At 61.7% G+C, this 27,904-nt stretch overlaps 2 protein-coding genes across 2 annotated transcripts in view; one reads left to right on the top strand and one right to left on the bottom strand.

The window, feature by feature from the left end:
- The first annotated feature begins 388 nt into the window (after nt 1–388).
- Nucleotides 389–27,410, top strand: GPC1 (glypican 1). Its single transcript, XM_081095577.1, has 9 exons — nt 389–561; nt 19,879–20,037; nt 21,058–21,449; nt 22,182–22,347; nt 22,900–23,030; nt 23,118–23,237; nt 23,332–23,465; nt 23,830–24,005; nt 24,346–27,410. The coding sequence occupies exons 1-9, from the start codon at nt 396–398 to the stop codon at nt 24,579–24,581; spliced, it is 1,680 nt and encodes a 559-aa protein (XP_080951703.1). The 5' UTR covers nt 389–395; the 3' UTR covers nt 24,582–27,410.
- The window catches only part of ANKMY1 (ankyrin repeat and MYND domain containing 1), a 38,411-nt gene continuing 37,853 nt past the window's right edge, over nt 27,347–27,904 (bottom strand). Inside the window, exon 17 of the mRNA XM_081096023.1 lies at nt 27,347–27,477. Coding sequence (XP_080952149.1) covers nt 27,359–27,477 — 119 coding nt within the window. The 3' untranslated portion in view covers nt 27,347–27,358. The remainder of the gene's footprint in view (nt 27,478–27,904) is intronic.

Below are 27,904 nucleotides of genomic sequence, written 5' to 3' on the forward strand. Positions count from 1 at the left end.
GTCCTCAAGGAGGGGAGGAGAGCCGGGTGGCCCTGGTTGCACCCCGCGCCCCGCCCCACCCCCGGGCTCCCCCTCCCACCCTGAGCGCCCCTCCCTTGTATTCCCCTCCCCTCCTCGCTCCCTGGCCGCCGAGGGGCCGGGCCGGGCCGGGCCGGGGGAGGCGCCGAGCCGGGACTGCGCGCTAGCCCGCTGCGCTCTGGGCGGCCCGACCCAGCAGCCGGTCCTCGAGCCCCGCGCGCCCTGCGCCGCCTCCGGCTTTTGTTGTCTCCGCCGCCGTCTGCGACCGCGAGCCGCGTGCCGGGACCTTGGCTCTGCCCTTCGCGGGCCGGTGCTGCGCGGGCCCCACCGGATCCAAGAGAGGCGCGGCAGGCGACTGGGGTCGCCGCGGCCCCGCCATGGAGCTCCGGGCCGGAGGCTGGTGGCTGCTGTGCGCGGCCGCTGCGCTGGCCTCCTGCGCCCGCGGGGACCCTGCCAGCAAGAGCCGAAGCTGCAGCGAAGTCCGCCAGATCTACGGCGCCAAGGGCTTCAGCTTGAGCGATGTGCCCCAGGCGGAGATCTCGGGTGAGTGAGGGCTGCGGGCCCCGGACCCCGGCGCGTCCGGGTTTCCTTGCTTACCCACGTTGGCCGTGCGCGGCCACTCGCCCCGGGTGCCCGAATCCCGCCGCCTGCGCCCGGCCGCCGAGTTCCGAGGAGCCCCCTGTGCCTCCCCTCGCCCGCATCCCCTTGGGCCCTCGCCTCCGAGCCCCTGCCCCCTCTCTCAGTCCCGTCTCCAGCGCTCCGCTCGGTCGCCACCAGCACCAAACAGGCTCTCCAGCTCCTTCCCGTGGAGTTGTCCTCGCAGGGCTGTGGCCGGCTCCCCCGGCACGGTGCCCCCCTGTTCGGCCAGGGCTCCAGCGGGGCGTCTTCGGCCACCGGCTCGGCCTAGCCGGCGGCGGGACTGGAGTGGGCTTAGGGGTGCAGTTGACGGTGGCCTGAGGCTAGCCGCTAGGAACTCCCACTCAACTGCTTGGGCCTCTCTGGGAGGCGCCTCGGGGTGGGCTGGGGATTCCCGCGGGGTCCCCAGCAAAGGCTGCCTGAAGGCGGTAGGGTGGGGGTGCGATCTCTGCCTTAGTGAGCAGGAATCTGCCTGCCAGAGATTCTTTCCCGGAAACTTGTGCCCACCTGGCATGCCCGCCTGCCTAGCACTCTGAACCACTGCCCAAGGATTCCAGCTGCAGGTGGTCAGCATTTTGGATCTCGCCCAGGGGCCATGTCATTTCTTTGTAAGAGCATGGACCCTCCCAGGTGGCCTCAGCCCCGCAGCTGCCGGACAGCCCTGCCCATCTCCTCCCTGCTGGATTCTGAGGAGCTTTGCAGAGGCAATGCATGTGAGGGTGGGAGATGGAGTCCTGTACTAAGGACCTCCCAGACTCCAGACTTCATCCTCAAATTAAAATGCCCCATGTGACTCACAGACTGGGGTGGGCGAGGCAGGTAAGGGCCATACTCAAACAGTAAGATGGGAGACATGAACCGGCCACGTCCACAGGAATGCTGAACGAGAGAGGAGTGCATCAGTATGAGGGGTGGGTCCGTGGCCCTGCCTTACCTGGGGGTTGGGGGGATAGCCAGGCCCTGAAGGGGCGGGCACACAGAAGGCTGCCTTGAGAGACCCCCCTCCCCAAAATGGGCCTTCCTGTGCTGACTGTGCTGACGGGCCTGTCCTTGTCAAGGGCTGCCTCCCTCCCCAATACCTGGAGCCAGCACAGACCCTCTGCACAGTTTGGTTCATGCTCCACACACACACACACCCTCCCCCCCCCCCCACACACCCCCACACACACCACCACTCCTCCTACACACACAGGGGAACTTTTGCCTGGATGTCCCTGGCCTTCCTGTTGGACCCCTCCTCAGACACCAGGGTCTCTGCACCCACCCAGCCCCAAATCTTGGACAGAAGCCTTCTCCACTGCCCTCCTCCACATGTCCACTCCCAGTCAGCCATTGTGTCCTTGGGGTCCATCCTAAACTTGCTCACATCCACAGGCCTCCATCCTAGTTAGGCCGAGAGACAGAGTGGCAAGGTTTGGGTGGCAGCCAAGGGCTAGGAGAGAACTCGGAAACTGGAGAGGCCGAGGTGGGGGTGGAGGGCTGGGTATTGTCCCCCAGCCCCACCCCCACCCTCCCACCCCCCCGTGGGCTGGGGGATGCAGTGAGTAGGATGAGAATAAGCAAAGTGCATTGCTGTGGGTGTGATGGGTGGAGGCGGGGCGCTGTCCATCCAGCCAGGGGAGTGCGGTGACCCAGCAGCTGTCCAAGCATTGCCCAGGCCAAGGTTTCAGGCACCACCCTCCTCTGGGTCTGGAATGCCAGCGACCATGACCTCACTGCCAGTGCCCCTGGCTCCTCCATCAGGAGAGCTGCTTTGCTAGCCCCCCCACCCCACCCCCGCCCCCGCCCCAGGAGCTCTACAACTCCAGAGTGCCCAACGGGGTCCAGGCACGGAGGAGAGTGCCAGCGCCACGTGGGACGAAAGAAACAGTGACCTCCCAAGGCAGCAGCCACCAGTCCTGTCCCCTCCTGCTCCTTGTGACTCAGCCGGGCCTCCGTGGACCGGGTGCCCTCTGCTGGCCCCTCGGCAGCACGCTGTTCTTGGGGAGCTCTGCTGTATACATAGGTTCCCTCTCCTGCAGGGCAACAGCCAGACTTCGCTAGCATGGCAACCCACTCAGCTGGCCCAGGTCACACGGGGTGTAGACTCGATGCTCCCTGTGGTTGGAGGGGAGGGAAGGCAGCCTTGGGTCTGGGGATGGCCTCTCAGCCTCTGCCCAAGGGAGCAGAATTGGTGGTGGGCTCTAAGAGGAGATTGTGTGGGTTTGGGGCCTGCTGGTCCCAGTGGTGGTGAAGATGGCTGTCAGCCCATTTTACAGGTGGGAGGCAGGCCTGGGGGACACACAGCCCAGGCGGCCCTCCCTCAGGCCGGAGTGCTGCACAGAAGCCAGGGCTGTGAGCAGGGCCAGGCTGGAGCCCTCTGCGGTGCTGAATCACGAATGCACACTGGCAGGTTTTGCCTCTGGTCCCCAGATGTTTCCTGAGCACCTGCCTGGCCTCCCGACGCTTGGCACAATGTGTTGTGTGTCTCTCTGCCCCTTCACTGGGGTCCTGGGGTTAGGGAGCACGGGTCTGCATACTCTCCTGTTGTAGCCACAGAACCTGGTCCATCTCCTGGGGTCAAGGAGGTTCTGGGTCAACATTCACTGGGGACTCATGCCTGTCCTGCTGTGGGCCAGGCTCTGCGGAGCGGGGCAGGGGACTCTCAGTGCCAGGTGAGGCCTGGCCACTGCTCCTTGGCCCCAGGGTTGGGACTGCCTGCCAGTAAGGGTGAGCTTCAGCAGGCCCCTTAGCAGAAACCTTTGCTTCTCTGTGTCCACTCTGACCACCTGACTGGTGGGCACAGGTTCTACGGAGGGCTACTCGGAAGCCCTGGGCATTCCCCACACTTCCTAGAACCCACCCTGAGTCTGTCCCTCAGCCATGATCACTGGAGCTCTTGCAGGCCACCTGGGACACCGCCTATCCCCAAACCAGAGGTTCTGTGTCCCCCGTCCTCTTCAGAAGGCAGAAGCCCACTGTGTGCCTGGTGTGGATCCTCAAGGTGGTCTGTGCCTCTGGCTCTGCCTCGCTCGCTCTCTCCCCGCCATTCAAGGAGCTGAGGTTTCATCATCCCCAGCATGGGGGCAGGGCTTGAAGGGGTGGGGGGGGGGGGGAGGAGGGGCAGGGGAGCCAGGATCTGACAGGGCCACCTGCGTGATGCAATGGCCTGGGCCCCTTGCTGGAGCCTCTGTGCTGGACACAGCACCTGCTCCTCTGAGAGGTGGGACGTCCCCTGGGCCTGAATTCAGATGCAGGCCCTGCCACACTGTCCTCCCACCTGCTCAGCTCTCTGTGCCTATTTCTGTACATGTGACAATGGTAATAGTCTCAACGATCCCTGAAGGTTGTGGGAGGGGGATATGCTGCCTGGGCACTACGTGGGTACCCCGGGCCACATCCCCCGCCTTGTTCCTCCCTGGAGTCTGCAGAGGTCACCCAGACCCCCAGGTGACAGTGTGTCTGTCGCCCTTGAGACAAGCCCTCACTGTGAGCCAGACTTGAGGAATTGAGTCTAGTTAGTGCACCAGCTGAGGGTCTTAGTGCCTCACCTGCTTTACAGATGAGGAAACCGAAGCTCAAAGGAACCACATTACTTCCTTCACAGCCCACGTGGAGCTCTGAGGTCCAGAGCCCAGTCTGCTGACCTAAGGCCTGTGGCATCAATGGCTGCCCAGTCCCAGCCCCGAGGCCTGAAATGGGGGCTTGCAGCCAGACCACTCTCTTGTTGGCCCCGGGTTGTTAGACTGTGTCAGAATCGTCTAAACTCTCCCCTGCGACCCCTCCTAGCGCCAGCCCCACCCGGCCTCCCTGTCCCAGACCTGCCCCCACCCAGCCTGACACATAGCTGGGCCTTGCCATCCTATGCCTCCGCCCACTGCCCCAGGGTGCCCATCCAGTGAAGGCTGGCTCTTCGGTGGCCCTAGGGCCTGCTGCTCCAGTCCTGCTAAGGAGGGCTGCTTCTGAGCACCAGGGATCTGAGTCAGGTAACCCGGTGTACAGAAAGGATGTCCTGGCTGTGTGCTCTTGGCCAGATAGGGGAAGCCCCATGTGTCCCCAGCACCAGGCTGGGCCAAGTCCCCAGGGAATCATGGACAAACTTCTTGTGCAGGAGCAGGCAAGCCTAGGAGACGGTGGTCATTTTGTTGGTACACTGGCTGCACTAATTAGAAACAGTGCTAGCCTGTGGTTGGCAGGCCTGCAGGCTAAGGAGGCCTCCTGGAGAGGGGCTGGGGACATGTGGGCTGGGCTTCAGAGCCAGGAGGAGAGCGCAATGGGTGTGTGGGTGTACTCACGCCTTTGCTTGGGCTCCCACGCACATGGGCACAGGGTTGGCCTGGCTGGCCCTGGCTAGAGAAACAGGCCAGGAGAGGGGCTTGCCGAGACCACCTGGAACCAGTGTCTGCCCTGCCCAGTCCTAGACCTGCCTAGGTAGTGACAAGTTCGACATCTCTACCGGAAGCCAGGTCCTCCTCCCCCAGGCCCGACTTGGTTCAGGAGGATTTCACACTGAGACTCGAGACCCATGTCAGAGCCTGGAAGGCGTCAGGCCGGCTGCCTGCTCCCAGCCCCTGCCCATGCAATGCCTCTGTGCCCAGCACCAGGTGCCAGCCCCAATCGTGTCTAACTGTCAACATAGCCCTGTGGGGTCAGGTCACTGCCCACAGGCTCAGAAGGGTGAGGGTGCCAGCCCAGGGCCACCCACCCCGGCTCCCGGCTCCTCATCCATATGCCAGCTGGCAGACTTTCTTGCCTGTGTGTGTTTAGGAACAGGCCTGAGCAGGTGCCCTGAGCTGCCTGACGTCTCTTGGGGGTGGGGGCGGTGCAGTGGGGGGATGCTGAAGTCTTTCACCCTCCCTTCTCCAGGCCTCTCCCCCTTCCCAGGTGGGAGCACATGGCAGCCAGGAGTGAGATGCAGGCTGGCCTGTTTTCCCACACAGTGGACGCTAAGCTCCAGGGCCAGGGCCCAGGCCTCCAGCCCCGTCAGGGAATGGGACGCAGGGGAACTCAGGGTGTGAGGGGCTCACACCTAGTCTCTCCAGGCAGGAATTCTGGAATCCTAGGTGGGTCTGGGAGCTTCTGGGAGTTCAGGCAAACCTTACCCCTTCCCCTCATCTGCCTATGGCCTCAGCATCATCTCCGGCCGGCTCCTGGCTGGCCCACCTTCCTGGCACATGCACCTCCTTCCGCCAACTGGGTCCTCCTCATGCCTCCTCCCTTGGGACTTGGCCCTGTTTCCCAGCTTCCCCAGGCATCCCCAACACATGCACCCTGCGGGCTCTACCTCCTGGGGTGCTCCCCAAGTCTGGGGAGTAGGTATGCTGAGTGCCTCCCTGTGCCAGGCCTGGGCCCGGTGCCAGGGGTCGGGAGTGTGGTAGCTTCCTCAGGCTGCCAGAATAGACACCACAGACCAGGCGGCTTACACAACACAAGTATGTTATCTCACAGCTCATAGCCTGGGAGTCCAAGATCAAGGTGCCGGGCCTCCCCAGCTTCCGGAGGCTGCCGTCGTCTTGGCGTTCCTTCCTTGGCTTCACCTTCACATGGTGTTCACCTTGTGTCTGCCTCCAGACCTCTCTCTGTGAAAATAAGGACACCAATCCTGCCAAAGGGGCCTACCCAGTTCCTGTATGACCTGACCTTAACCAGTTCCATCTGCAAGGACCCCATATTCAAGTGAGGTCACCTTCTGAGGTCCTGGGGCCCATGACCCTAATGGTGGTGGTGGGTGGAGAGTGTGGCCACTGAGAACTTAATGACGGTGGCCCCTGAAGACAGCACCATGCTCCCGAGTCTGCCAGGGGCTCAGTCCTGGCGTCAGACAGCATGGTGGTCAGAGCATCCCCTGGCCCCCCGAAGGCTTCTGGGCACAGCCCTGGCCTGGGTGGCCTCAGCTTCAGGCTTTTGTGCTGCCACTTAGTCCTTGGCCACCCCCTGCCGCTGTGGGTCTCAGCTTTTCCATTCTTGTCAAAGTGTGTGGGGGTGAGGTGGCGCTCACTCTGGTGTTCAGAGGCTGGTAACTGTTGGCCCAACCCACATTCTTGTGGCCTGTCCGGGAACCAGGGTGGGCAATGCGGGGCCAGCCTTAGGACCCTTGTGGGGATCAGGTGGCCCCTGGCTGGGAGCGGCGCCGGTGGCTCCATTGTGCCTTGGACAGGCTCAGGGTCCCCACCTGCAAGCAGAAGGGCCTCCAAGCAGGGGACACGGTGTGCAGAACAGGTATTGAGCCCCAGGTGGACTTCAGGCAGGCAGGGGGTTGAGGGGGCCTGGAGGCGGGGCGTGATGTGGAGAGGGAGCGGAGGGAGGCACCCGGCAGCATGGGGAAGCTCGCTGCTCATTTGTGCTAAATGCTCCCTGGGTTCTGGAGGCTTGGCTGGGTGACAGGGCAGCCCCGGGGGGCTCCATCAATCTTATTCCCTCACCACCTGCTCTGACCTAAGTCCCCAAGTGGCCCGGGCCCTGCCCGATACCCCTGCTATGTCTCAGAAGACACATGACCAACAGAGGAGGGAACCAGGCTGTTTGCAGACTGGCCTGAGGACCCAGGTGGAGGCCAGGAGGCAGACAGAATACCAGCAAGCAGTGCTGCGGGGCTGGTGCTAGGTGAAGACTCCCCAGCCGTATCTCGAGACAGGGATCTGGGTGCAGGCGAGGCCCAGGGCCCAGCCAGTGGACAGGGCAGCCACAGCAGGGTCTGGGACCGGTAAGGGGAGGTCCTTCAGGAGCCCCAGCTCTGGGCCCCTTCATCCCCTCCCCTCTTTCCCACCTGCCAGGGGTACCCTAGAGCTGGCCAAAGCCTCGGTCCCAGACCCTGCCTCTTTCAGCCAAGCCCTGACCTCCTATGGCCCCTTGCCTGCAGGTTCCTCCCAGACTCCCAGAGTGAGCAGGATTGGGGGTGTCAGTAGGGCACACTGAGTACCATCTGGTCTAACCACTTAGTGTGCAGATGGAGAAACTGAGTCCCAGAAGGGGGTCCCTAGGGCTCAGAGCCTACCCATCAAGCAAGTGGCTTCTCCCTCATTACCGCACTGCCCCAAGCCAGGCCCTGCCACCTCCGTGCTGAGTGAGTCACTCTTGCCCTGACCCAGGTTTGCCCCAAGTGTCTGGTGTGGGCACCAGGTGATGGTGCCAGTGCTGAGAGGGAGGAGTGGGTGGAGGCAAGGCCATGCACGCCTGCCTTGTTTCGAGACTGGGGGGCATCCACATGAGCTGTCCTGAAGGTGTTGGATATGTGGTCCTGAGTGCAGAGGGAGGGCTGGCCAGGTTGGTAGGTATAGGACGCTCATCTATCCATCCACCTATCCATTCATCCACCCATCCATCCATCTATCCACCTACTCACCCACCCATCCACCCACTATGTGCTCACCCTCTGCTCACCTCTGTGGGACACACAGATGAGAAGCCATGGTCCCTCCCTCCCGGAAGATGAGTCTAGTGAGAAACTCAGTTGGGCTGCCAAGCCCTCCCAAACCCAGCAGTGCAGGGCCCAGCAGGCACTGTCTGTGTCCTAAGCCTCCTCTACACTTGGCTGGATGGCCCTGGATTGGGCTGCAGACCGGCATGTCTCCCTCCGAGGTGGGCAGCAAGGCCCTGGCAGGTCCACCTGGAGGTGACAGTGGCCCCGAGTCTACCTTGGGGCCACATGTTCTGGGCTCATCATCAATCAATGCCTAAATCTGTGGAGGTGTGTGGCCTGTGCACACCTTCAGACAACATCCTCAACACGGAGGACCTCTGTCAGGGCCTGTGGGTGGCCATCCAGGTCCATCCTGTGTCTAAACCTATCCTCAATGCCTAGGGCCACCTGTAGCCATCAGGGCCCCTATGTGAGTCATATGTGCCATCCGAGTACATCCTCAAGCCTTTGGGGCCCTGAGTGCACACCCCACCCTCCTGTGACCACCGCCAGGCTCTGGGGAGAAAGATGATGCCACCCGCTGCCGGCGTTGGCTCAGGCGCTCACTGGCGTTTCCAGTTGTCATGGAGTGTGGGACACACTGGACAACAGAGGTATTTTAAAGGGACAAGACTCTTAAAAATTCAGCCACACATCCCTGGTCCCTTTCCTGGGCCTGGCAGGGGCTACCCACAGGACATTCCAGGTGTCTTGACATCTTCCCTTGGAGTGACCTAACACCCAAATGGATATATTATATCTCCATTTTTTTTCTAACATCTAACTGAAAGCTACATATCCTTTTACTATTAACAAGGCAGGGTGGCATTTCGGTGTCTGGGACTTGGTCACCGATAGGAACTGCGGAGACTTCCCTGTCCCTTCACCTTTGTAACAGATGGCTCAAAATACCACTTACACTTGCCACAGCTCTGAGATTCTAATCAGTGAGAGACCTGCTACAGGAAAGCTCTGTGGCCCAGGTCACCTTTATGAAGGTACCTGATAACTGCCACACTGCTCCTGGCTTCTTTCGTGACCCTCTGCATAATGTGTCACTTCCGTCACAGTATTCCGAGAAGGGGTCTGCAGGCGTGGGCCCAGGAGTAGCTGGTGGAGCCCCGGTGTCTGCACCCAAGGAGCCTGGGACCAGGACAGGAGTAGAAAGGGTCTCCAGGCATTTGGGGCCAAGTGGGAGCCTGGCCTGCAGGTAGAGTGATGGGGATGAGGAAAGGTCCTGTCTCTGAATCCCTCAGTAGGTGTTCCTAGAGCTCCTACTGTGTGCCGGGTGCTGTTCTTTGTGCTGAAATGCAGCCACAAACAATGCACAGGGATCAGACAAGAATCAGAAATCTCACAAGCTGTGGCTTTGCTGACCACAATGACCAGTGACAACGCGTGACATTTTTTAGAAGAGAAATAATGTATGAATTAAGACAAGTGCGTGGGGGTTTGCAATCACACTCTCTGTCCCCTTCACTGCCGGGCTGTAGAGCTAAGACCCCTCCCCACCTGGGAAGGGGGCTGGGCCCCAAGCATGGCTTAGCTGCTCTTGCGGCGAGCTGTGGCCTTGCCCTGTCCTTGGTGAGCACTTGACATGCACAGAAAAGTAGGGAAGGCCCTAGCCGGTTTGCTCAGTGGCTAGAGCATCAGCCCATGGACTGAAGGGTCACGGGTTCAATTCCAGTCAAGGGCACATACCTTGGTTGCAGGCTCAATCCCCCTGCCCCCACCACCCCTCCCCCGGGCCCGGTCAGAGTGCATGCAGGAGGCAACCAATCTGTGTGTCTCTCACAATCGATATTTCTCTCTGTGTGTGTCTCCCTCCTTTCCACTCTCTCTCTAAAAAAAAAAAAAAAAAAAAAAAAAAATCAATGGAAAAAATATCCTTGGGTGAGAATTAACAAAACTAAAATGTAGGGAAGGCTGGAGGGCTGCTCTGAGGAGGTAGCATCAGAGCCAAAGGAAGGAGGGAGGAGCTCTGAGGGAGGCCACCTGCTGGGCTACCTGGCAGGCCATGCCCCTGGCCCAGGGCCAGTCATTCTCACTGGCAGTCATCTTAGAAATGAGGTGGATCCCCAGAGGAAGCCCCAATCTGCCCTGCTGCACCCAGCCAGCCTGTGCAGTTAAGGCGCTCCCACGACACTCACTGGCTGTGTGACCTTGAGCTGATTGCTGAACTGCTCCTGCCTCGATGTCCTTTTCTGTGAATTGGGGTAGGTAGCCGTGCCTGCCTCCTGTAGTGGGCTGCTCCTCGCCGTGCCAGCTCAGAATGCATGCTACCCAGAGCGGCGTGGAGTTGGGAGCAGCTGTCGGAGAGACAGCCCGCTTTCTCTTCCAGAGGCGGCTGTGGGGAAGGGTGCCTGCTGGTGGGGAGGGGCCAGCCTGCACCTGGCAGAGCTGAGGAGCCATACTGTGGGTGTGAGGACTGGAGGGAGGTCCAGGCTGGAGGGGAGGACTGCCCTTGGGCACCCAGTAATGCTTCCAGGGTGTGGCCATCCGTGGTGTCTCTGTTCCTGCTTGGCTGGCCCTGGCCCTGGGAAGTTAGGAATTTTGGGAAGGATTGGCCAAGGCCCCTCCTGGAGGGGCGGCCCACAGTGAGGGAGTACTCCCCCCAGCACAGAGCCCTGCCACCAGTCAGGAGGGGCTCTCGGGCGGATTTGGAGAATGGCACTAGGTTTTAGACGGGAGCCTTAGACAGAGGCCCCAGAAGATGTTGCAGGGCCTATGGAGAGGTGAGAGGGGGACAGGAGACAGTGTCAGGGGGACCCCACATGTGGTCGAGCCTGGGGGTCTGGCAACCTGATTCAGAGGAGTCATATGGGCCTGGTCATTGTCCCTCTGGCTTCTCTGGGTATGGGGCTGGCTCCATCACTTCAGCTATCTGCTGTAGGTCTGACTGCCCCTGGGCTGTCTGTATGGGGTCCCGGTGCCACTCTGCCTGCTGGGAGTGGCTGGGCAGGGTGGGGGCCAAGACATGGTACCCAGGGCTGCAGATGTCTGAATCCTTAGAGACTTGGCCCAGTAGATGGTGCTCCAGCTTGACCATCCCAAGGAGATGAGCTATAGAAGTCAGGGAATGAGACGGTCTTCACATTCCTACCTGCCCCCAGGACTCACAACAGGTCCCCCACCTCTAGGGAGCCGGGCAAGCAGGGTGACTCCATGGGATGGGTGCTCATGTGTGTGTGCCCACAAGTGACGATGGAAGCCTTAGTGACTTCAGTCAGGGTTCTCCCCATACTCTACCTCAGGCTGTCAGATTTAGCAGATAAGACCACAGATTACAGTTAAATTGGCATTTCCAGACAGACTGAATAATTCTGTGGTATATGTCCTGAAATTAATTTCAAATAAACAGCAAATAAAATTTTAGCATAAGTATGCTCTCATATTTAGTATAAGTATATCCCAAATATTTGGAGTGAGGTTGTTTGCTTTTTTGGTGGTAAAATATACGTAACAAAATTTACCCTCTTAACCATTTCTAGGTACACAGTTGATTGGCAATCAGCATATTCACATCGTGCAGCCATCACCACCACATCCCAGAGCTTTCCCATCTACCCCAAAGGACACTGTCCCCATTAAACACCCACTCCCCTCTCTTCCCCCAGCCCCTGGCGCCCACCCTCACACAAGCGGAATTCACAGTGTGTGTCATTCCTTCCAATGGGCACGGTGTTTTGGAGGTCTGTCGGGCCGTAGCGTGTATCAGTGCTTCCGTTCTTGTCGAATAATTCCTGTTGTGTGGACAAGTCGCATTTTGTTTATCACGCATCCATCAGTGGACGCCCATTTCCACATTTGGTTCTTGTGAATAATGCTATTATGAACAGGGGTGTACGAGGTTCTGTTGAAGTCCCTGCTTTCCATTCTTTTGGGCCAATTCCTTTTACACTAAAAGATAATGCATCATTTTTCTGAAGTTGCCATCTAACCGTGTCCTGTCCTGTACCTGTAGTGCCCCCCCCCTCCAGTCTTGCCTGCAGGGCTGGGCTCCCCGCTGGGCACCCACACACCTGAGAGCTGGGTGCGTGCTGGAGAGGGCCTGCTGCCTGGGTGGCCATGCTGAGTCAGTGGCAGGAGCCCTTCTGCCAAGAGCCTGCCTCTCCAGGAGGCATCTGCAGCTTGCTTAGCGGAGGTGTCTGCCTGCCTGCTCAGGAATTCCCCTGGGACTGGAATCCAAGGACAAGGTGGGAGGCCAGGATTGTTCAGCTGTGCTGGGCCCTGTCCCCGTCCACTCCAAGCTGAGTGGCATCCCATGCCACTTTAGCTGCCTTGGCTGGCTCTGTTATGTTAGAAGAGGAAAGAGGAATCACTGAAGATTAAATGATTCAGAAACCTGGAGATGGCTGAGACCCTCACATAGCACATAGGGAGCCCTCCATCTCTGCGGGGGTAGGACCTCGGCCAGGCCTCTGTGACAGGAAGAGACGCCTCATGGGGTGGGAACTTACCCTGTAGGTTCCTTCACAACCTCACTGCTGGTTGTCATGCTGCCTCTGGGGAGGGGTCACAGGTCAGGGAGGTGCCAATTTCTGGGGAGAAGTCTAAGACTGCGTTTCGGGGCCATGAAAGTGTTATGTTGTTTCCCTTAAATGCCAGCACTGGGAAGAAATTCTGTATAGTGTCTTTATACATGTTTATTTATGCTGCATCGGCTCTGGCCTGGGTGCTGGGCAGAGTCCAGAGGAGGGAGGGGAGTCTCCACGGCAGGCAGAGCAGTGCCTCCTGTCAGGACTCAGGGAGGGCTGCAAGGGAGGGCAGGTGCTTTGTGCCAGAGGGTCCTGGGAAGGCTTCCTGGAGGAGGGGAGAGTGACTGGGCCTTGAAAGAGGACGGGACAAGGGGGAAGGGCCTGTGAGATGGAGGTGTTAGCCGAAGCAGCAAGTGGGGGTGACTGCTCAGGGGCTGGCATGCCTGGCTGGAGGCCTGCCCTCGGGGCTCCCTTGGTGGCACCGGAGGCTCTTCTTTGTGTTCTGGCCCAGCTGAGAGTTGGCACCAGCTCTGCCTGCTTGGCGTTCTCAGGGTGGATGGATGGGCCTGCACTGCGTCTTTGTGGGGAACGTGGCTGAGAGGATCCGAGCTGCAGCATCCCCCGCTGCTAGTAAAAGGATGTCCCCTTTGGACAAGGCAGAGGGGCAGCACCAGTCCCTCCCTGGGCCTCCTCAGCTGCCCCCAGGCCCTAGCAGTGGGGGGAGGGGAAGCCAGATGGGAGAGCTGTGAGGGGTAAGCGTGTAGACCTGTTCCAGACAGGTGCCCCCCACCCCCCCAAGCACAGCTTGGCCAGGGCTGAGCTTGGCCTGGGGCGAGGCTTCTAGGGAGCATCTCAGGCCCAGGACCCTCTCCAAGACCTGGGGTCACGGGTGCCGCCGTTGCAAACCCAGAGTCCCCTTGGTCCCTTACTTATCCTGAGGCCACAGCGCTGCTCATGAACCCTGAAGCAGCTGTGGAGAGGCAAGGGAGGGGGCCCCACCTCTCAGCCAGAGCTGTGACCAGGCCCACATTTCTTGGGGCCCACACCTCACCTGGTATTCCCTGAGGAGGAGCCAGGCAGCACAGAGAGCACATGAGCTACCTGGCAAAACCCTTCTTCCAGGGACTTAGGTGTTGAGTCCTTCCTTGGCGAGGGCACTTTGCTCAAGAACGCTGCACTTCGAGGGGGGTGGCTCAGCCGGTGAGCAGAAGGTTTTCTCCAGTGGGGCTGTCAGGCACAGTGAAGGCAAGGGCAGGGCTGGGGCTACAGGGAGTGGAGGGTATTGACAGGAGCCATCATGAGGTCCAGGGAGGGGCCCAGGAGTGGGAGGGTGGCCTAGGAGGTGGGGGCTGAGCCAGGGGAGACTGTGGTCAAGTGGGGTTTAGTATTTCCTGAGGGAAGCAGATCCAGGACCTCGGGATGGAGGCTTAGGTCATGAAAGTGAGAGACTGGCGGTGGCCTTTGAGTACCCAGACAGCAGAGGGGATCTGGTCCTTGTCAATGGGAGAGGGGACTCCCAGGTGGTCAGATACCACTCTCCATCCAGGAGAGAAACTTGACATCGCCCACCCCCCAGCCTCATCAGCATCCCTGAATGGACCCTGGGTCCTTTGAGCACAGGGCACCCCGTGCAAGCTGTGTCAGAGGGGGACGGGGGGAGGGGCCTGTCCTCCAGCCAGATGAGAAGCAGCACCCAGGAGGGGCTCTGCTGCTTGCCCCAGTGGGCACCTGGTAGTCTCAGGGCTGAGGGAAGCGAGTGGTTGTGGGCTGCTGCCAAGCAGGCGGCAGGAGGGGGCGCGGGGCAGGCTGGTGGCGAGAACGCAGCGGGCGGGGCTGCGGGAGGAGGCGCGTCCCCGCGGGGAGCCGCCCTCGCCGCGCGCGCCAGTGCGGCTGCGGTGCTGCCCTGGCGGTGGTCGCAGAGTCCTGATCCCTCGTCCTCCCGCCCCGGCCTGCTCCGGCTTCTCTCCTCCAAGCCGGGTCCTGCGCCTCTGCCTTTCCCGCCGGACCTCTAGACCCCCATCTACCCGCACCCGGAGTCGCGCGCGTTTCCCCCGGAACATCGCCGCCGCCGCCGCCGCCGTTGGAGCCGCAGCCACCACCGCCGCCGGAAGGATTTTAGAGCCAAGGCTTGGGTGGCATCCACGGAGCTGGGATCCAAGCTGGGGGACCCCGCCGGGGCCCCAGCCTACCATCCACCACATAGCCATTTCCATCTCCGCGTTCCAGTGCATCCCCATCCCCAGGCGCGCCACCACCGCCGTCACAACCTCCTCGCCATCCTCATCTCCAGCACTCTGGCCCCATCACCACCTCCTCAGCCCCACCGCAGCGCATGCTACCACACCCCCACCCTGCCACAGCCCATCTTGGCCCTCCTCTGTGTCCCCGTCCTTTCTCCACCCTTGTCCCCATCATGAGCCCCCTCGCCCCTCTCCACACCCCTTGGATCTCTCCATCCTCCCTGCACCCCATCACCAACCATTCTCTCCATCAGTAACCCACCGTTACCCCATCCCCATGGCCCTCTGCGCCAATATCCCCGTAGTGTCCCGCCACCCCTCTCACCCCCTTCCCCTGCTCCCCAGTAGCCTGCCGCAGCCCCCTTACTGCATCAAGCCCCCCTTCCTCTTCTGTCAAACCCATCCTTCTTCCCTTCCAGTGCTGCAGCCCCTGCGAGCCCCCTTTCCAGCCACTCCCTCCCCATGCCTGCCGCACCCACTGCGGCAAGCCCCTTCCCTGCCAATCGCTTCGCTCTCCTCCCCTCCCCCTGCCTACCGCAGCCGCTACGGCGTCCCCCCTCCCCTCCCTGCCGCAGCCCCGCACGCCCTCCACCTTGCGCCACCTCGCCCACTGCACCAGCACCCCTTCTCCCTGCGCCAAGAGCACAGCCGCATCTCTAGACCCCCTCGCGTCCTCTCCGGCTCCGAGGCGTGAGGTCCTCCGTACTCGGCCTGCGGCCAGTGACCGGTACCAGGGCGCCTGGAACCCCCATGGCGCTGGCGACCAGGGTCAGCCCAGGGCCGCCCGGCCTTTGTTAGGCTGCCTGCGACAAAGCCCGGGCCAGTCTCGCGCTTGTCGCCCTCCGCCCTCCGGCAGCAGGAGCCCCTCATGGGCTTGGGGGGCGGACCCCTCCTACCCAGCGTAGATGCGTCGGACAGTCCCAGTGTGTGATGGAGGCTCCGCATCGGTGGCAGAGGGGCTCCTTGGTGACGCTGTCATGTGGCTGAAATGGTGGAGGGGCTTTGTTTGGGGTGGTGGGTGAAGTGGTGGATGAGGGGCAGGAAAGGGTGCTGGGAGCTGAGGGGGAGGGGCTATTGCCGCAGTTGCTGTGTTAGTAAGAGGGAGGGTAGAAATGTCCTCTCCCAGGTGGGTCTGAGGCTACCCTCATGGAGGGGCATGGGGACTGGCCAGGGCCAAAGGTGAGGTGGGGAAGGGTGGCAGAGAGAAGAAAAGAAGGTCTGGAGCTGGGCGGTGGGCAGTGCCCAGGGAGCCTCCATCCTTTGTCCAGTGCCCTGGCCCAGCAGGCTGGTGGACATGCCAGGAGGATCTGCTGCTCCTGGAGCTGGGTGGGGTCCAGGAGCAGGAGTGGGCATGGGGCAGTTGTCCAGAGAAGCCTCTTGCTTGGGGAAGCTTTCTGCACCCCTGGCTGAATTCAGCCATCCGAGCCTGCTGTAGGGCCCAGAACTGAGTAGGGGGTGGGGGGAGCCCTGCCTGCTTTTCCACACCAGAGATGCCCTGAATTAGAGACGCGGTGGCTGGGTCAGTGGCTGCAGAGCATCTGGGATGTGGCTTTAAAGGTGATTGAGCTGTAGTCTGCACACCCGAGTGAGCCGTGGAAGCTTCTGGAGAGATGGGCTTGGTGTGGCACCATCATCCCCCTGGGGAATGGGGACACCTTTTAGAGGCTGTCAGTGCCCTAAGACAGGAGGGCTGGGAGCTGTGTCAGCAGGTGGCAGGAGGGTGTGATGCCTACGGACTGATGGGGGTTGGTGAGGAGAAGCCGGAGTCGGGGGTGGCCCCAGGAGTCTGAGCCCCAGCCAGAGAAGTCATTGCAGGTATTTTAACTGAGGAGCAGGATGGGCAGTCTGGGAGTTGGGGGCCTGAAACAACAGCCCTCTCCTCTCCCCCAAAAAAAACCTGGGATCGGGGGAGGAGGAAGTGTTCCACAGACTGAGGGAAGGGAGAGTTCTGGAAGGATGTAGCCAGCTGTCAAGAACCCAGCAAAGGGAGCTGGCAGAAAGGAGGGAGGCTCGCTGGCCAGCTCAGGGAGCAGCCTCAGTGCCCCGGGAGGGGTCAGAGGGGAGGGAAAGGCCGAGTTGTGGGGAGCAGGGTGGGCGAGAGAGGTAGACTTGGAAGCTTCCGAGTGGATTGTGGGGGGAGCAGGACCAGACCCCTGACCTGGCCCTCACCCTTCTCCAAGAATCGGGCTGAGAGAAGACGTAGGTGTTGGGAGTAGAAAGGTTTGGAATGGCAAGTGGAGAACCCCTCAGTCTGCCTTGCACACCTCCAAGGTCAGGGAGCTCATCCCTTCTGGCAGACCACCCCCCAGCACTACTTGGCTCTGACCAGGAGGGGCAGGCTTGCATGGCAAGAGGGTGCCCTGCAGAGCCCACCTCTGCCAACCTGAAGTTCAGGGCCAACGGATGACCTACACTCAGGCCAAGAGGGGCCAGGGCTGGACATAGGGGAAGAGCAAAGCCTCTGTGCCTTGACTGCCAGCCGCTGAGTCTGCCCTGAGCGGGCTGGGAGGACCGCCTCGGCCCAGCCTGCCTGGGGGCCTCAGGCCGGTGCCCGAGCTCTGGCTCCGTGTCTTCACTCCCGTGTGTGTCCGAGGAGGGAGGGAGGGACGGGGGCTGTGCTGGGGCTGCCGGAACAGCGCGGTCACTGGCGGCTGGGCAAGGTGGCCAGGCAAGGCTGTGGGGCCAGCTCACGGCTGTGAGCGATGGGTGGGCTAACAGTGCCAAGGGACCCTCAGAGCCTTCCCTGAGGGAGTTCCCGTGTCTGGTGTCTTGTACTCGCTTCTTGTGGACTCAGCCTCTCTCTCTGCTGTCTACATAAATGTGGGGTTTCAGGAAAGGGTGGGTGGCCACCAGGGGACCAGGAGGATTCTGGAGGGAGGTCAGCCAGCCCAGGATGCTGCTGCCCCTCTGGCCTATGAGTGCATATGCCTTTGCAGCCCACCCGTCCGAAGAACTACATCCAAAGAGCCCACTGCTCCCGGACCCAGCCAGCCTGGCCTGAGTACCCATCACAGCTGAGCCCAGGCTGGCAACTGTCCTTCCCTCTCCCCCAGGGCATGCCCCCATCTCATCTCCACCCCAGCACCACCAGGAGACTGATGGTTCTGAGCAGCAGGTGCCAAAGGGTGCTCTCCTGGTCCCTATTGTTGGGGAGGCTGGCAGAATGGGGTCCTCTGGTCAGCATGGGGTGAGGGGTTCAGGTTCCTCCTGATTGGGTGCACACAGCCCCATTCTGCCCTCTGGGAGACAGCTCGGTATCTGCCCTGCTCTGCCAGCTGGGACTCCTGGGGAGAGGGCCCTGGACTCTGTATCCTGCCCCTGCTGGCCAGGGTCTTGGTCCACACATCAGTCAGCGACAGCGGCTGAGAGGGAAGGGCAGTAGCTGGGAATGTGCTCATGTCCCAGCCCTCCCTGCCTGGAGGTGCCTGTCCCCCCATGGAAGGAGGACAGGGATGGGGCACCTCCTCTCTGCCAGGCCCTGGAGAGCCAGGCTTCGTGTCTTGCCCCAGCTGACTCCCAGGAGACCTGAACAGCCTCATTCACCCTGGGGGCCGGGTTCCAGACCCCTGACTTTGCACCCCGACAGGCCTGGGGTTCTCCAAGGTGTGAGCACACAAGTGATCTTGCTGCTGCATCTGTCTGTCAGCACTGACCCAAAGTGGGGCCACAGCCCCTCAGATGGGCCTGCTGGGATCACTTCCAGGTTCTTCCTCTCCCCCTGCCCAGGCTTCTGTCCAGCTCATGCCCTGGGCCAGGTCCTGACTTCAGGTCACCTGGGAGCCCCCACCTCAGGACCCTGGAAGCCCTGCCCCCACCCCAGAGCTGTGCACAGGGGAACCCCTGACCCCTGCTCCACCCAGCCTGTGCCCAGGTCAGACCCTGCCTGCATTCCACTCCAGCCCAGCCCAGGTTGGCACCAGGTCCTGTGGGAGTGAATGGGCTGGGAAGGGGGCTATGAGTAGGGGGTGGGGCTAGTGGGGCTTTGGGGTGCCTCAGTGGGTATGAGGACCTGCAGCCTGAGCCACCTGGTCCTGATACCTAATACTTGCCAGTCTCAGTTTCCTGGTCTGTGAAATGGGATCCCAGCACCCACCTCAAAACCATAGTTGTTCTAAAACTGGGACTAGCACATTTTTAAAGGCACAGTGTTCCCTCTCCCTCGATTGGCCCTCCCTGCCAGGCTGTGCTGACTCAGCCTGTCCTTGACCGGCCAGGGAACCTGGACAGGCATTGCTGTGAACAGCACTGCCAGGGAGTCGATTCTAACCTTCAGCACCAGGGGTGATGGGTCGCTGAGGGTGCAGGAGAGGGGACAGACACTGAAGGGGGTACAAGTCCTGTTCGACGGGGATGACTCACATCAGGCCCTCCAGCAGACTTGTTCCCCAGCCCTGTCCTGCCCTGGGTAGTCTGCACCCTTTGGAGCCAGTCCCTCTGGCAGCCCAGAACTGTCTGCCACCAGGCACCCCCATAGTAGGTCGGGTCCACCCAGGCCTGCTGTTCAGTGGGACCTTGAGCCCCAGGTGGTGTTGGGGGAGGAGGCTGAGGCTGCTCTGCCTGCCCCTCCAGGATCCCCTTTTCACTCCCCATCCTCAGCCTGGGCCCAGGCAGGCGAGGGACACGAGGCAGGTGGAAAGCCTCCTTTAGTGAGCTTTGAGTCTGGCAGCCCATCCCCACCCCCACACACAGGACCTCAGGCCACTCTGTGCTGGGGTACAGAGGTGACTTGAGCTGCTCCCAGCCCCTGGATGGCCCCCCTCCTCAGTGCATGGGGGCAGCAGGGTGGGGATGACACCAACATCGTACCCTGGGCTCAGTCTTCTGCACCCCTGCTTTGTGCCCATACCCACCAGGTTCTCCCAGGAGGGCCTATAGGTGAGGGCCTGCAAAGGAAGGGCTGGGGTTTGCACAGGCCACTCAGGCCCCACCCTGCCCCCATCTACCTTCAATCAGGCACCAGCACCTGAGCTGTGCCCACTCTGGGGCCTGCCATCCACACCCACTGCCCAGGAGATCCCACCAGGCTGAGGCCAGTTCTGGTCCCACGTCTGCCTCACCCTGGGTCCATGCCCCCCGGCCTCCCACCCCTCCTGTATCTCACACAGTACCCCCATCCCCCTCCCCGCAGGTGAGCACCTGCGGATCTGCCCCCAGGGCTACACCTGCTGCACCAGCGAGATGGAGGAGAACCTGGCCAACCGCAGCCGTGCTGAGCTGGAGACGGCGCTCCTGGACAGCAGCCGCACCCTGCAGGCCACACTGGCAGCTCAGCTGCGCAGCTTCGACGGTGAGTGGGACCCAGGGCTTAGGGACCGCAGGACACCGAACCAGTGTCTTGGAGGAGCTGGGGGGTCTCACTTGGTGAAGGGGGGTCAGAGGGGGGATGGGGTGGCACTTTGGGGTTGGGTCTTGGATTTGGGGGTCCCAGTAGCAGAAGGCTACCTGCATGCAGGGACCCATGAGCCCAAGAGTCTGAGGCCTCTGCACCCACCATGGTGAACACAGCCCAGCGCGCATGCATGTTCAGGGGTGTGGAACCATCCTTTCCATCAGGCCCTCAGAAGGGAGTTCCTCTGCCCTCGAGGTGGCTCCTTTCACAGGTGGTGCCCTTCTGAGACCAGCCTTGTGCTTGCCACCAGGTGGCGTGGAGGCAGGGAGCTCAGTGTGAGGGTTAAGATTGGGCCTGGGCAGCAGGGGCTGGGGCAGAGTGCTGGGCCTGCCTGGGGTGGTGGCAGAAAGAGCTTGGCAGGTTCCTCATTCATTCCGAGTCCCTCACAGGCAGAGAACCAAGGGTCCTAACCAATGAATGTCAAGACAACATGATGATGCCTAAGTGGGAGCACTAGGGGGCGTCCCCAGGAAGTGGCCTCTGGACTGAGATCTCTGTGGAAGGAGAAGGCACTGGGCAGTGCTGGAGTGAGGTGGCAGCAAGCCTGAGCAGAAAGATCTAGGGGCCCGAGTGGCTTTCGTCCAAGACCTGTGGATCTTAGCTCCTGGACTCCTGTCCACAATAGCTGGCCTCATAGACTCCAGGGAGCCAGGGACCCCGAGGTCATCTCCACATGCCTGCTGGTCCTGGCCAACTTTAATTGGCCTCAGCTCGTTAGGGCCCACCTGTTCCTGTTGGGTCGACCACACTACCCTTGCCTCGGATGATGAGCCTCTGAGAAAGCCTTCCCCCGCCACCTGGGGAGGGGCGGGTGGGACGTGAACGGAAAACCCAGCACTCCTGGGTCTGTCCTGTGTGTGTGTCGGGGGTGGGGGGACCCTGTGTGTGGGGACCTCACGGCCGCCTCCCCGTGCCCAGATCACTTCCAGCACCTGCTGAACGACTCGGAGCGGGCGCTGCAGGACACCTTCCCCAGCGCCTTCGGGGAGCTGTACACACAGAACGCCAAGGCCTTCCGGGACCTATACACGGAGCTGCACCTCTACTACCGAGGGGCCAACCTGCACCTGGAGGATGCGCTGGCTGAGTTCTGGGCCCGCCTGCTGGAGCGCCTCTTCAGGCAGCTGCACCCTCAACTGCTGCTGCCTGACGACTACCTGGACTGCCTGGGCAAGCAGGCTGAGCCCCTGCGGCCCTTTGGGGATGCCCCTCGAGAGCTGCGCCTGAGGGCCACCCGCGCCTTCGTAGCCACACGCTCCTTCGTGCAGGGCCTGGGCGTGGCTGGCGATGTGGTCCGGAAGGTGGCCCAGGTGCGCCCAGCTGCCTAGGGCTCTCAGAAGCCCCTCGGGGACCCAAGCCCTGCCCCACTGCTTCAAATCCCATCCCCCTGGGCCTCTGGGCCACCTCCTGATCCTGGGTTGCTGCCCAGGGACCTTCCGACAGCACATCAGAAGACGTGAGCTCCACTCTGGGCAACCCACCCACTGTCTAGTCCTTGGCCGGGCTGGGTGCCAGGGAAGGACAGCAAGAAGGGTCTAGGGTTGATGCTGATCCAGCCGAAGGGGTCAGGAGGACAGGAGACTAGAGCGACATGTGCCTTGAGGCCAGAGCAGGCTGGGGCCCGAGGCCATGCAGACCAGCGGGTGCCTTGCCCCATTGGGCAGCCCATGTCAGACCCACCTGATAATAGGTGTGGGAGAGCATTAGTCTCACAGCCCTGGGTGTGAGCCACCTCCCCCTGCAGCTGGGGTCCTTAGCACGCCACCCTCAGCCCTGGCTCTGGTCCTCTCATCTGCATGGCACTTGTGTTCCAGGAGGGCTGCCCTGGGAGGGCTAGTGACTCAGTGTGCCAGGGAGGTGAGTGCCCCCATGGCCAGCACCCTCTTGGGAAGAGATAGGACCCCCGAGAAGGGCCAGGCCAGGCCCCCCTGGGGTTGGAGCAGAACTGAGGCCACCTGACTACCATCCAGAGCCCCCACCCTGGGACTTCTTGGGGGGCTGGGCACCCACCACAAGGTGCTGAGGCTGCTTTGGCTCTCCAGGTGCCCTTGGGCCCTGAGTGCTCGCGGGCCGTCATGAAGCTACTGTACTGCGCACACTGCCTGGGGGTCCCCGGCGCCCGGCCCTGCCCCGACTACTGCCGCAACGTACTCAAGGGCTGCCTGGCCAACCAGGCCGACCTGGACGCCGAGTGGAGGAACCTTCTGGGTGAGCCCTCACTGCCACCACCTGCCAACGGGGCCAGGGCCCTGGGAGGCAGGTGGTCCTCGGGGTCAAGGGACAAGGATTCCTTCTGAATGCCTGGGTGGAGTGTGACACAGGCAGTTGCGTGGGAGGGAGCCCTGTGGAGTCATAGTTCCTGCCCCACTGGGCAAGTGCCCCAACATGCACATATACCAGCATGTATTGACACAGTGGGCTAACACATGCATGAGCTAACATGTATGTTGCTGACATGTGGGTCGGTGGCATGCACATGTGCTGACATGTAGTGGGACAATAGGTACCTGCTAACGTGCACATGTGCTAGCATGGTGTGGGTGAACAAGGGCACATGCCGACACACATGCACTGATATGTGCTCATATGGAGCCAGCATGCATCCATATAAATATGTGTGAGCTGACATGTACCTGAACTGAAGTGTGGTAGGCCAGTGCGGTATGTACATGTCAACATGTATGAGCTTGCATGCATTGACATAAGGTGGGGCAGCATGCAGACATACAAACTGCCTGTGTGTGCCCATGCCTGTGCCAGACTCCATGGTGCTCATCACCGACAAGTTCTGGGGCCCCGCGGGCGCAGAGAACGTCATCGGCAGCGTGCATTTGTGGCTGGCGGAGGCCATCAACGCCCTCCAGGACAACAGAGACACGCTCACGGCCAAGGTGCGGGCAGGAGGGTGTGGTCAGCATGGGAGGGGTGTCCCAGACATGGCCTTGTGCCCCTCCAAGACCCCTGTGGTCTCCCCCCAGGTCATCCAGGGCTGCGGGAACCCCAAGGTGAACCCTCACAGCCCCGGGTCTGAGGAGAAGCGGCCACGAGGCAAGCTGGCACTGCAGGAGAAGCCACCTGCAGGCGTGTTGGAGAAGCTGGTGAGTGGCCCCTCAGCCGGCCAGGCCCTGGGGGACGGGGGAGGGGAGGGCAGGCTGGGCCAGGGCCCCCAGTGGCCTGACTGTTGCCCTGCAGGTCTCTGAGGCCAAAGCCCAGCTCCGCGACGCCCAGGACTTCTGGATCAGCCTCCCAGGGACACTGTGCAGTGAGAAGATGGCCATGAGTGCCTCCAGTGACGACCGCTGCTGGAACGGGATGGCCAAGGGCCGGTAGGTGCCACCTGGCTGACCATAGGTCGTCCTTCCCGTGAGATCTCAGTGGGCCCATTGTCTAGCCTGAGGCACTAGGTGCTGTGTGGTGCACAGGGCTCTGCCTCACCTGGGACACACAGCAGACACAGAAAGCTGGGACGAGGGCCAAATCCTTCTCCTAAGCCAACTCCTCGCCCCACACACCATGCAGTGTGTCCACACCCCACTGCCGTGGGGCCTTCATGGGCTTCTGTTGGTGCCTGAAGGCCACTGGGAGGGGGTCTCAGATGTGCCACCACCTGGGCGGGAGGAGGAGAGTGCTTGGGTAGTGCCGCTTTGCAGGGACTTGGGCAGTCACCCAGGGCTGCCCTCCTGGCCCCAGGTACCTCCCTGAGGTGATGGGTGATGGCCTGGCCAACCAGATCAACAACCCCGAGGTGGAGGTGGACATCACCAAGCCCGACATGACCATCCGCCAGCAGATCATGCAGCTGAAGATCATGACCAACCGGCTGCGCAGTGCCTACAATGGCGAGGACGCAGACTTCCAGGACGCCAGTGAGGGCCAGGCACCAGGCTGGGGGTGGGGACTATGCCGGGGGCTGAGGGCCATGGGGGTGCCATGAAGCCCCACCCCACTGCAGAAGGGTGCAGGGGAGGGGCCCTCCTAGCTCCTGAGCCTCCAGTGGCTCTGAGGGCACTGCTGCTGCCCAACCCCTTACATGTCCCCGGGCATACTTGAGACCTGGCCAGGATGTCCATCCAGCCTTGGCAAACCAAGGCAGTGCAAGCTGCCCTGGGCAGGATGCCGCCTAGCATGGGAGGCCCACACGCAGGAACACTGCACCTGTGGTCCCCAGGGCAAGGTTGGCCTGCCCGAACCTCCTTTCCTCCCCAGGTGACGATGGCAGCAGCAGCTCAGGTAGTGGGGACGGCTGCCCCGAAGACATCTGCGGCCGGAGGGTCAACAAGAAGAGCTCCAGCTCACGGACAACCCTGACCCACGCCCTCCCCGGCCTGTCGGAGCGGGAGGGCCAGAAGACCTCAGCCACGGGCTGCCCTCAGCCCTGCATGGCCCTCCTGGTCCTCCTCCTCATCCTGCTTCTCTCAGTGGCCAGGCCCCGGTGGCGGTAACTGCTCCCAGCCCCTGGGACTGAGGCCAAGGACTGACTTTGCCAAAACACGAACAGACAATATTTAATTCCCCTCGTCGTAGAGGCCCAGGGCAGGGCAGAGAGGGACAGCGGGGGACTGCTGTCTTGACGCACTGGGGGCAGGGTGAGTGGCGCTGACCCCACAGGCCTGGCTTTGCCATCACCCTGGCTCTTAATTTTGTGTGAGGCCCTCAGGTCAGCTGGGAACAATGTCCCCAAAAGCCATGTATTTCAGGGACCTTCCATGGGCCCAGGATCTGAGCTTGCCCCTGCTCACCCAGACCTGGGGGCCCTCCCTCCTGGGCCCCAGTCTGCCCACAAGCCTCTCCCCAGCTCCCTGCACCATCACCGACCAGTGCCAGGGCCTGTGGGGAGGCACCCTGAGCCTGTGCCTTCCTCTTCTCCCTCCTTCCATGACAACTAGGGGCTCCAGATGTCAGAAAGTGGGACCCACCCCTCAGTGCCCCAAGAATCCCCAAGAGGGTGTCAGGGCTTCCACCACCTGAGACCTTGAGGGTCTTTGAGATTATGCATGAGCCCCTCATATGCAGCCAGGCCTCCACCCTGTGATGCCATAGGCCCCCCAGAACCCTGAGTCAGGTGAGCCTGTCTGGCGAGGTGCTGCTGGTCCCTGCAGACCTCCTTGCCGAAGACCAGCTTCAGGGGCCTCAGATGTGCCATGAGCAGCAGCTGGCACAGCCATGCATCCTGGGCTCTGCTCTCAGTTGTCTGTGGGTGAGCTTGCTGCTCCTGGCCATCCCAGAAGAGCAAGCTGGGGCCCTCCGCAAAGGTGAGCCTCCCCTTCACACATGGGCTGGGTCCACGGCCTGCATAAGGACTTTAAGATGTGGGAGGAGTAACCTGGCCACTATTCTCCCTCCTGTCCCCACCCAGGGCCAAGGCCAGGGGCCAGCTCAGGGTAACATAGGCCAGGGCTGGAGGCAACCCATGGCCATCACCTGGCCACAGGGATGCTGAGTGGCAGGTGAAACTTCAGCTCAGGGCCAGTGAGCCCTGGCACTGCAGGTCAGAGGGACGCCTGGGTCCCTCCTTCGACCCTGCCAGCTGCAGGGAGCCTGGGGGAGCTTTGACAGTTAAGGGCTTTTCCAGATGTGCAGATATGTACAGATGTTTCTCACCCATGTTCCCTGGGAGCTTTCTCAGCTCCTCCCAAATAGCTTTTGAAGTATGACCTCCTGAGGGCCCAGGATCTGGGCGTACACCCTGTTCATACAGGCCTGGGGGCCCTCCTTCCTCAGCCCCAGCTGCTGCCGGCTCTGGGGAGAGGGCTGGCACCCTGCCTGAGAGGGGCTCAGGCAAGGAAAAGGTGGGCCTGGAGGGTCTGGGGGAGATGGAGCCAGCATGGGCAGGGACAGCCACCCTAGCCAGTGCCAGCGTCCCAAGCAGGCTGCTTAGCACCGCTTTGCTTTCCCTTGAGGCCTTGGGGAGGCCCCTGGCTGCTGGTCAGGGCCCCTGGCACCGTTCTCGGTGTGTTAGGTCCAGGCCTCCAGCCGAGCTCCACCAGGTAGCCCAGTCCCATAGGCACGTTCACCCCATGCAAAACCCTGAAGTGTTGGGGTGGGGACTGGGCCCAGGGCTTCCTTCCCTGTGGGCGAGGGCCAGCCGGACTCAGGATTTGGACAGTGTGCCAGGATGGTGCCCTTGTGCTGCATGGGATGGCCCAATGGGGCCTGTGCTGTCCTCACCTCACATGGGTCTCTGGAAGAACTGGCCAGGCAGTCGCCAGGCCTGCTGTGTCCTGCCATGTGGTGTCAGCTGGTGACAGATGTTCCTGTGTCCTTGTATGAATAAAAGGCTGGAGACCTGTGTGGCTGCTGTGATCCTCCCTGCACAGCCCAGCAGCAAGCGTGTCCCCACGGGCTGTGCACAGCATGGTGGGCCTCAGGGCCTGTTGGGAGGGGAAGCGATTGCACCCAGCACTGTGGCCTGGAGGCTGCAGAGTGCAGGGTCTGCGTGTCCTCATCCCCCTGCAGGAGGACTTGGTGCCCTGCAGAGGAAAAGGCCCAGGCCCCTCTGCCGTCCACACCTCCGCTGCTCTGGACACACACACCCTCGCACGTGCCCGAGAAGTTCCAGCTCCTGCCAAGGATCCTTGGAGATGCCCAGGAAGCTGGAGGGAGGGGGACCAGTGTGGTCCTGAGGCCAGGGCTGGTGGCATGTCCTGAAGGTGCCGTCCGGCTCTAGAGTCCTGCTGTGCCCTGCGTCTTTCACCAGAGTGGAACCACTGCCCCAGCCACCATGCCTCCGCAAGCCAAGGCCTACACAGTCCTTGGGGCGAAGCTGCCAGCCCTGTCCTCTCCCCGTTCCCCCTGCCCAGGTGCCACTGTGTGCAAAGCCCAGCTCCTCATCTAGAGTCTAGAAGCCAACACAGACACATGAGCTGCTGCTGAGTCCCTTTATTTGGGCATCACAGCCCACACCAGCAGCCTGGCAGACATTCAGCAAAGCCTCTCCCCAGAAGCCTGGAGCGCTGAGGGCTCAGTGCCGCCAGCCCAGACCCCCCGAGTGTGAGGGGCAGGGCCCCCCAACACGGTGGACAGCACACCCCGGAGGGAAGAATGAGGCTCCACAGAGGGGCTCCCCTGACAGCCTGGGTGCAGTGGGGCCGGGGGTACCTGTAGAGCAGTGGCTGCCTGCTCCCCTGGCCTCCACAAGCCCAGGGTGCCTGATGCCCTGCTCCTCCCCCTTCCTGGGCGCTGGGCCCACTCAGCCTTGGGGCAGGTGGGCAGCCATGGCTCATTCATGACTGTAGCTGGTGTACACTTTATTCAACTGGAGCAGCAATCCCAAGGTCTCTGGGTACTTGTTCACAGACTTCTTGAACTTCTTCCTGATCTCTGACAAGTAATTTCTTCCTGTCGAAAGGGAGGGCACACATGAGATGGGCATTCAGCACAGGACCACCCGCTGGGCTGCGTCAGGGGTCTTCGTCCTGCCCACCACGGGCCAGGCCCAGACCACCCCTGGGCTCCCAAGCCCTGCCCACTGTCCATCCCATTATTCCTCGAAGGAATCTGGAAGTCCACAGACATCCTGACGACCCACACTGAGGGGCAGACAGCAGACAGCCACAGACAGCAAGTGTGCACTCAACACACCTGTGTGCACACACACGTGCAAACACACAGGAACGCATGCTCTGCTCCCCTTCAGGTGACAACATTTCTCTTCCTGGAGATAACCTCTGTCCAGAAATGACGTTTATAGTCAAAGCACTAGCACTGGTCCAGGATGGAGAGCTGATTCCCCCAACCCTCCTTCCCTAGTGAGTAATAGGAGGGC

The sequence above is a fragment of the Myotis nattereri genome, assembly GCF_964212035.1.
Source record: "Myotis nattereri genome assembly, chromosome: 7".
Taxonomy (NCBI): domain Eukaryota; kingdom Metazoa; phylum Chordata; class Mammalia; order Chiroptera; family Vespertilionidae; genus Myotis; species Myotis nattereri.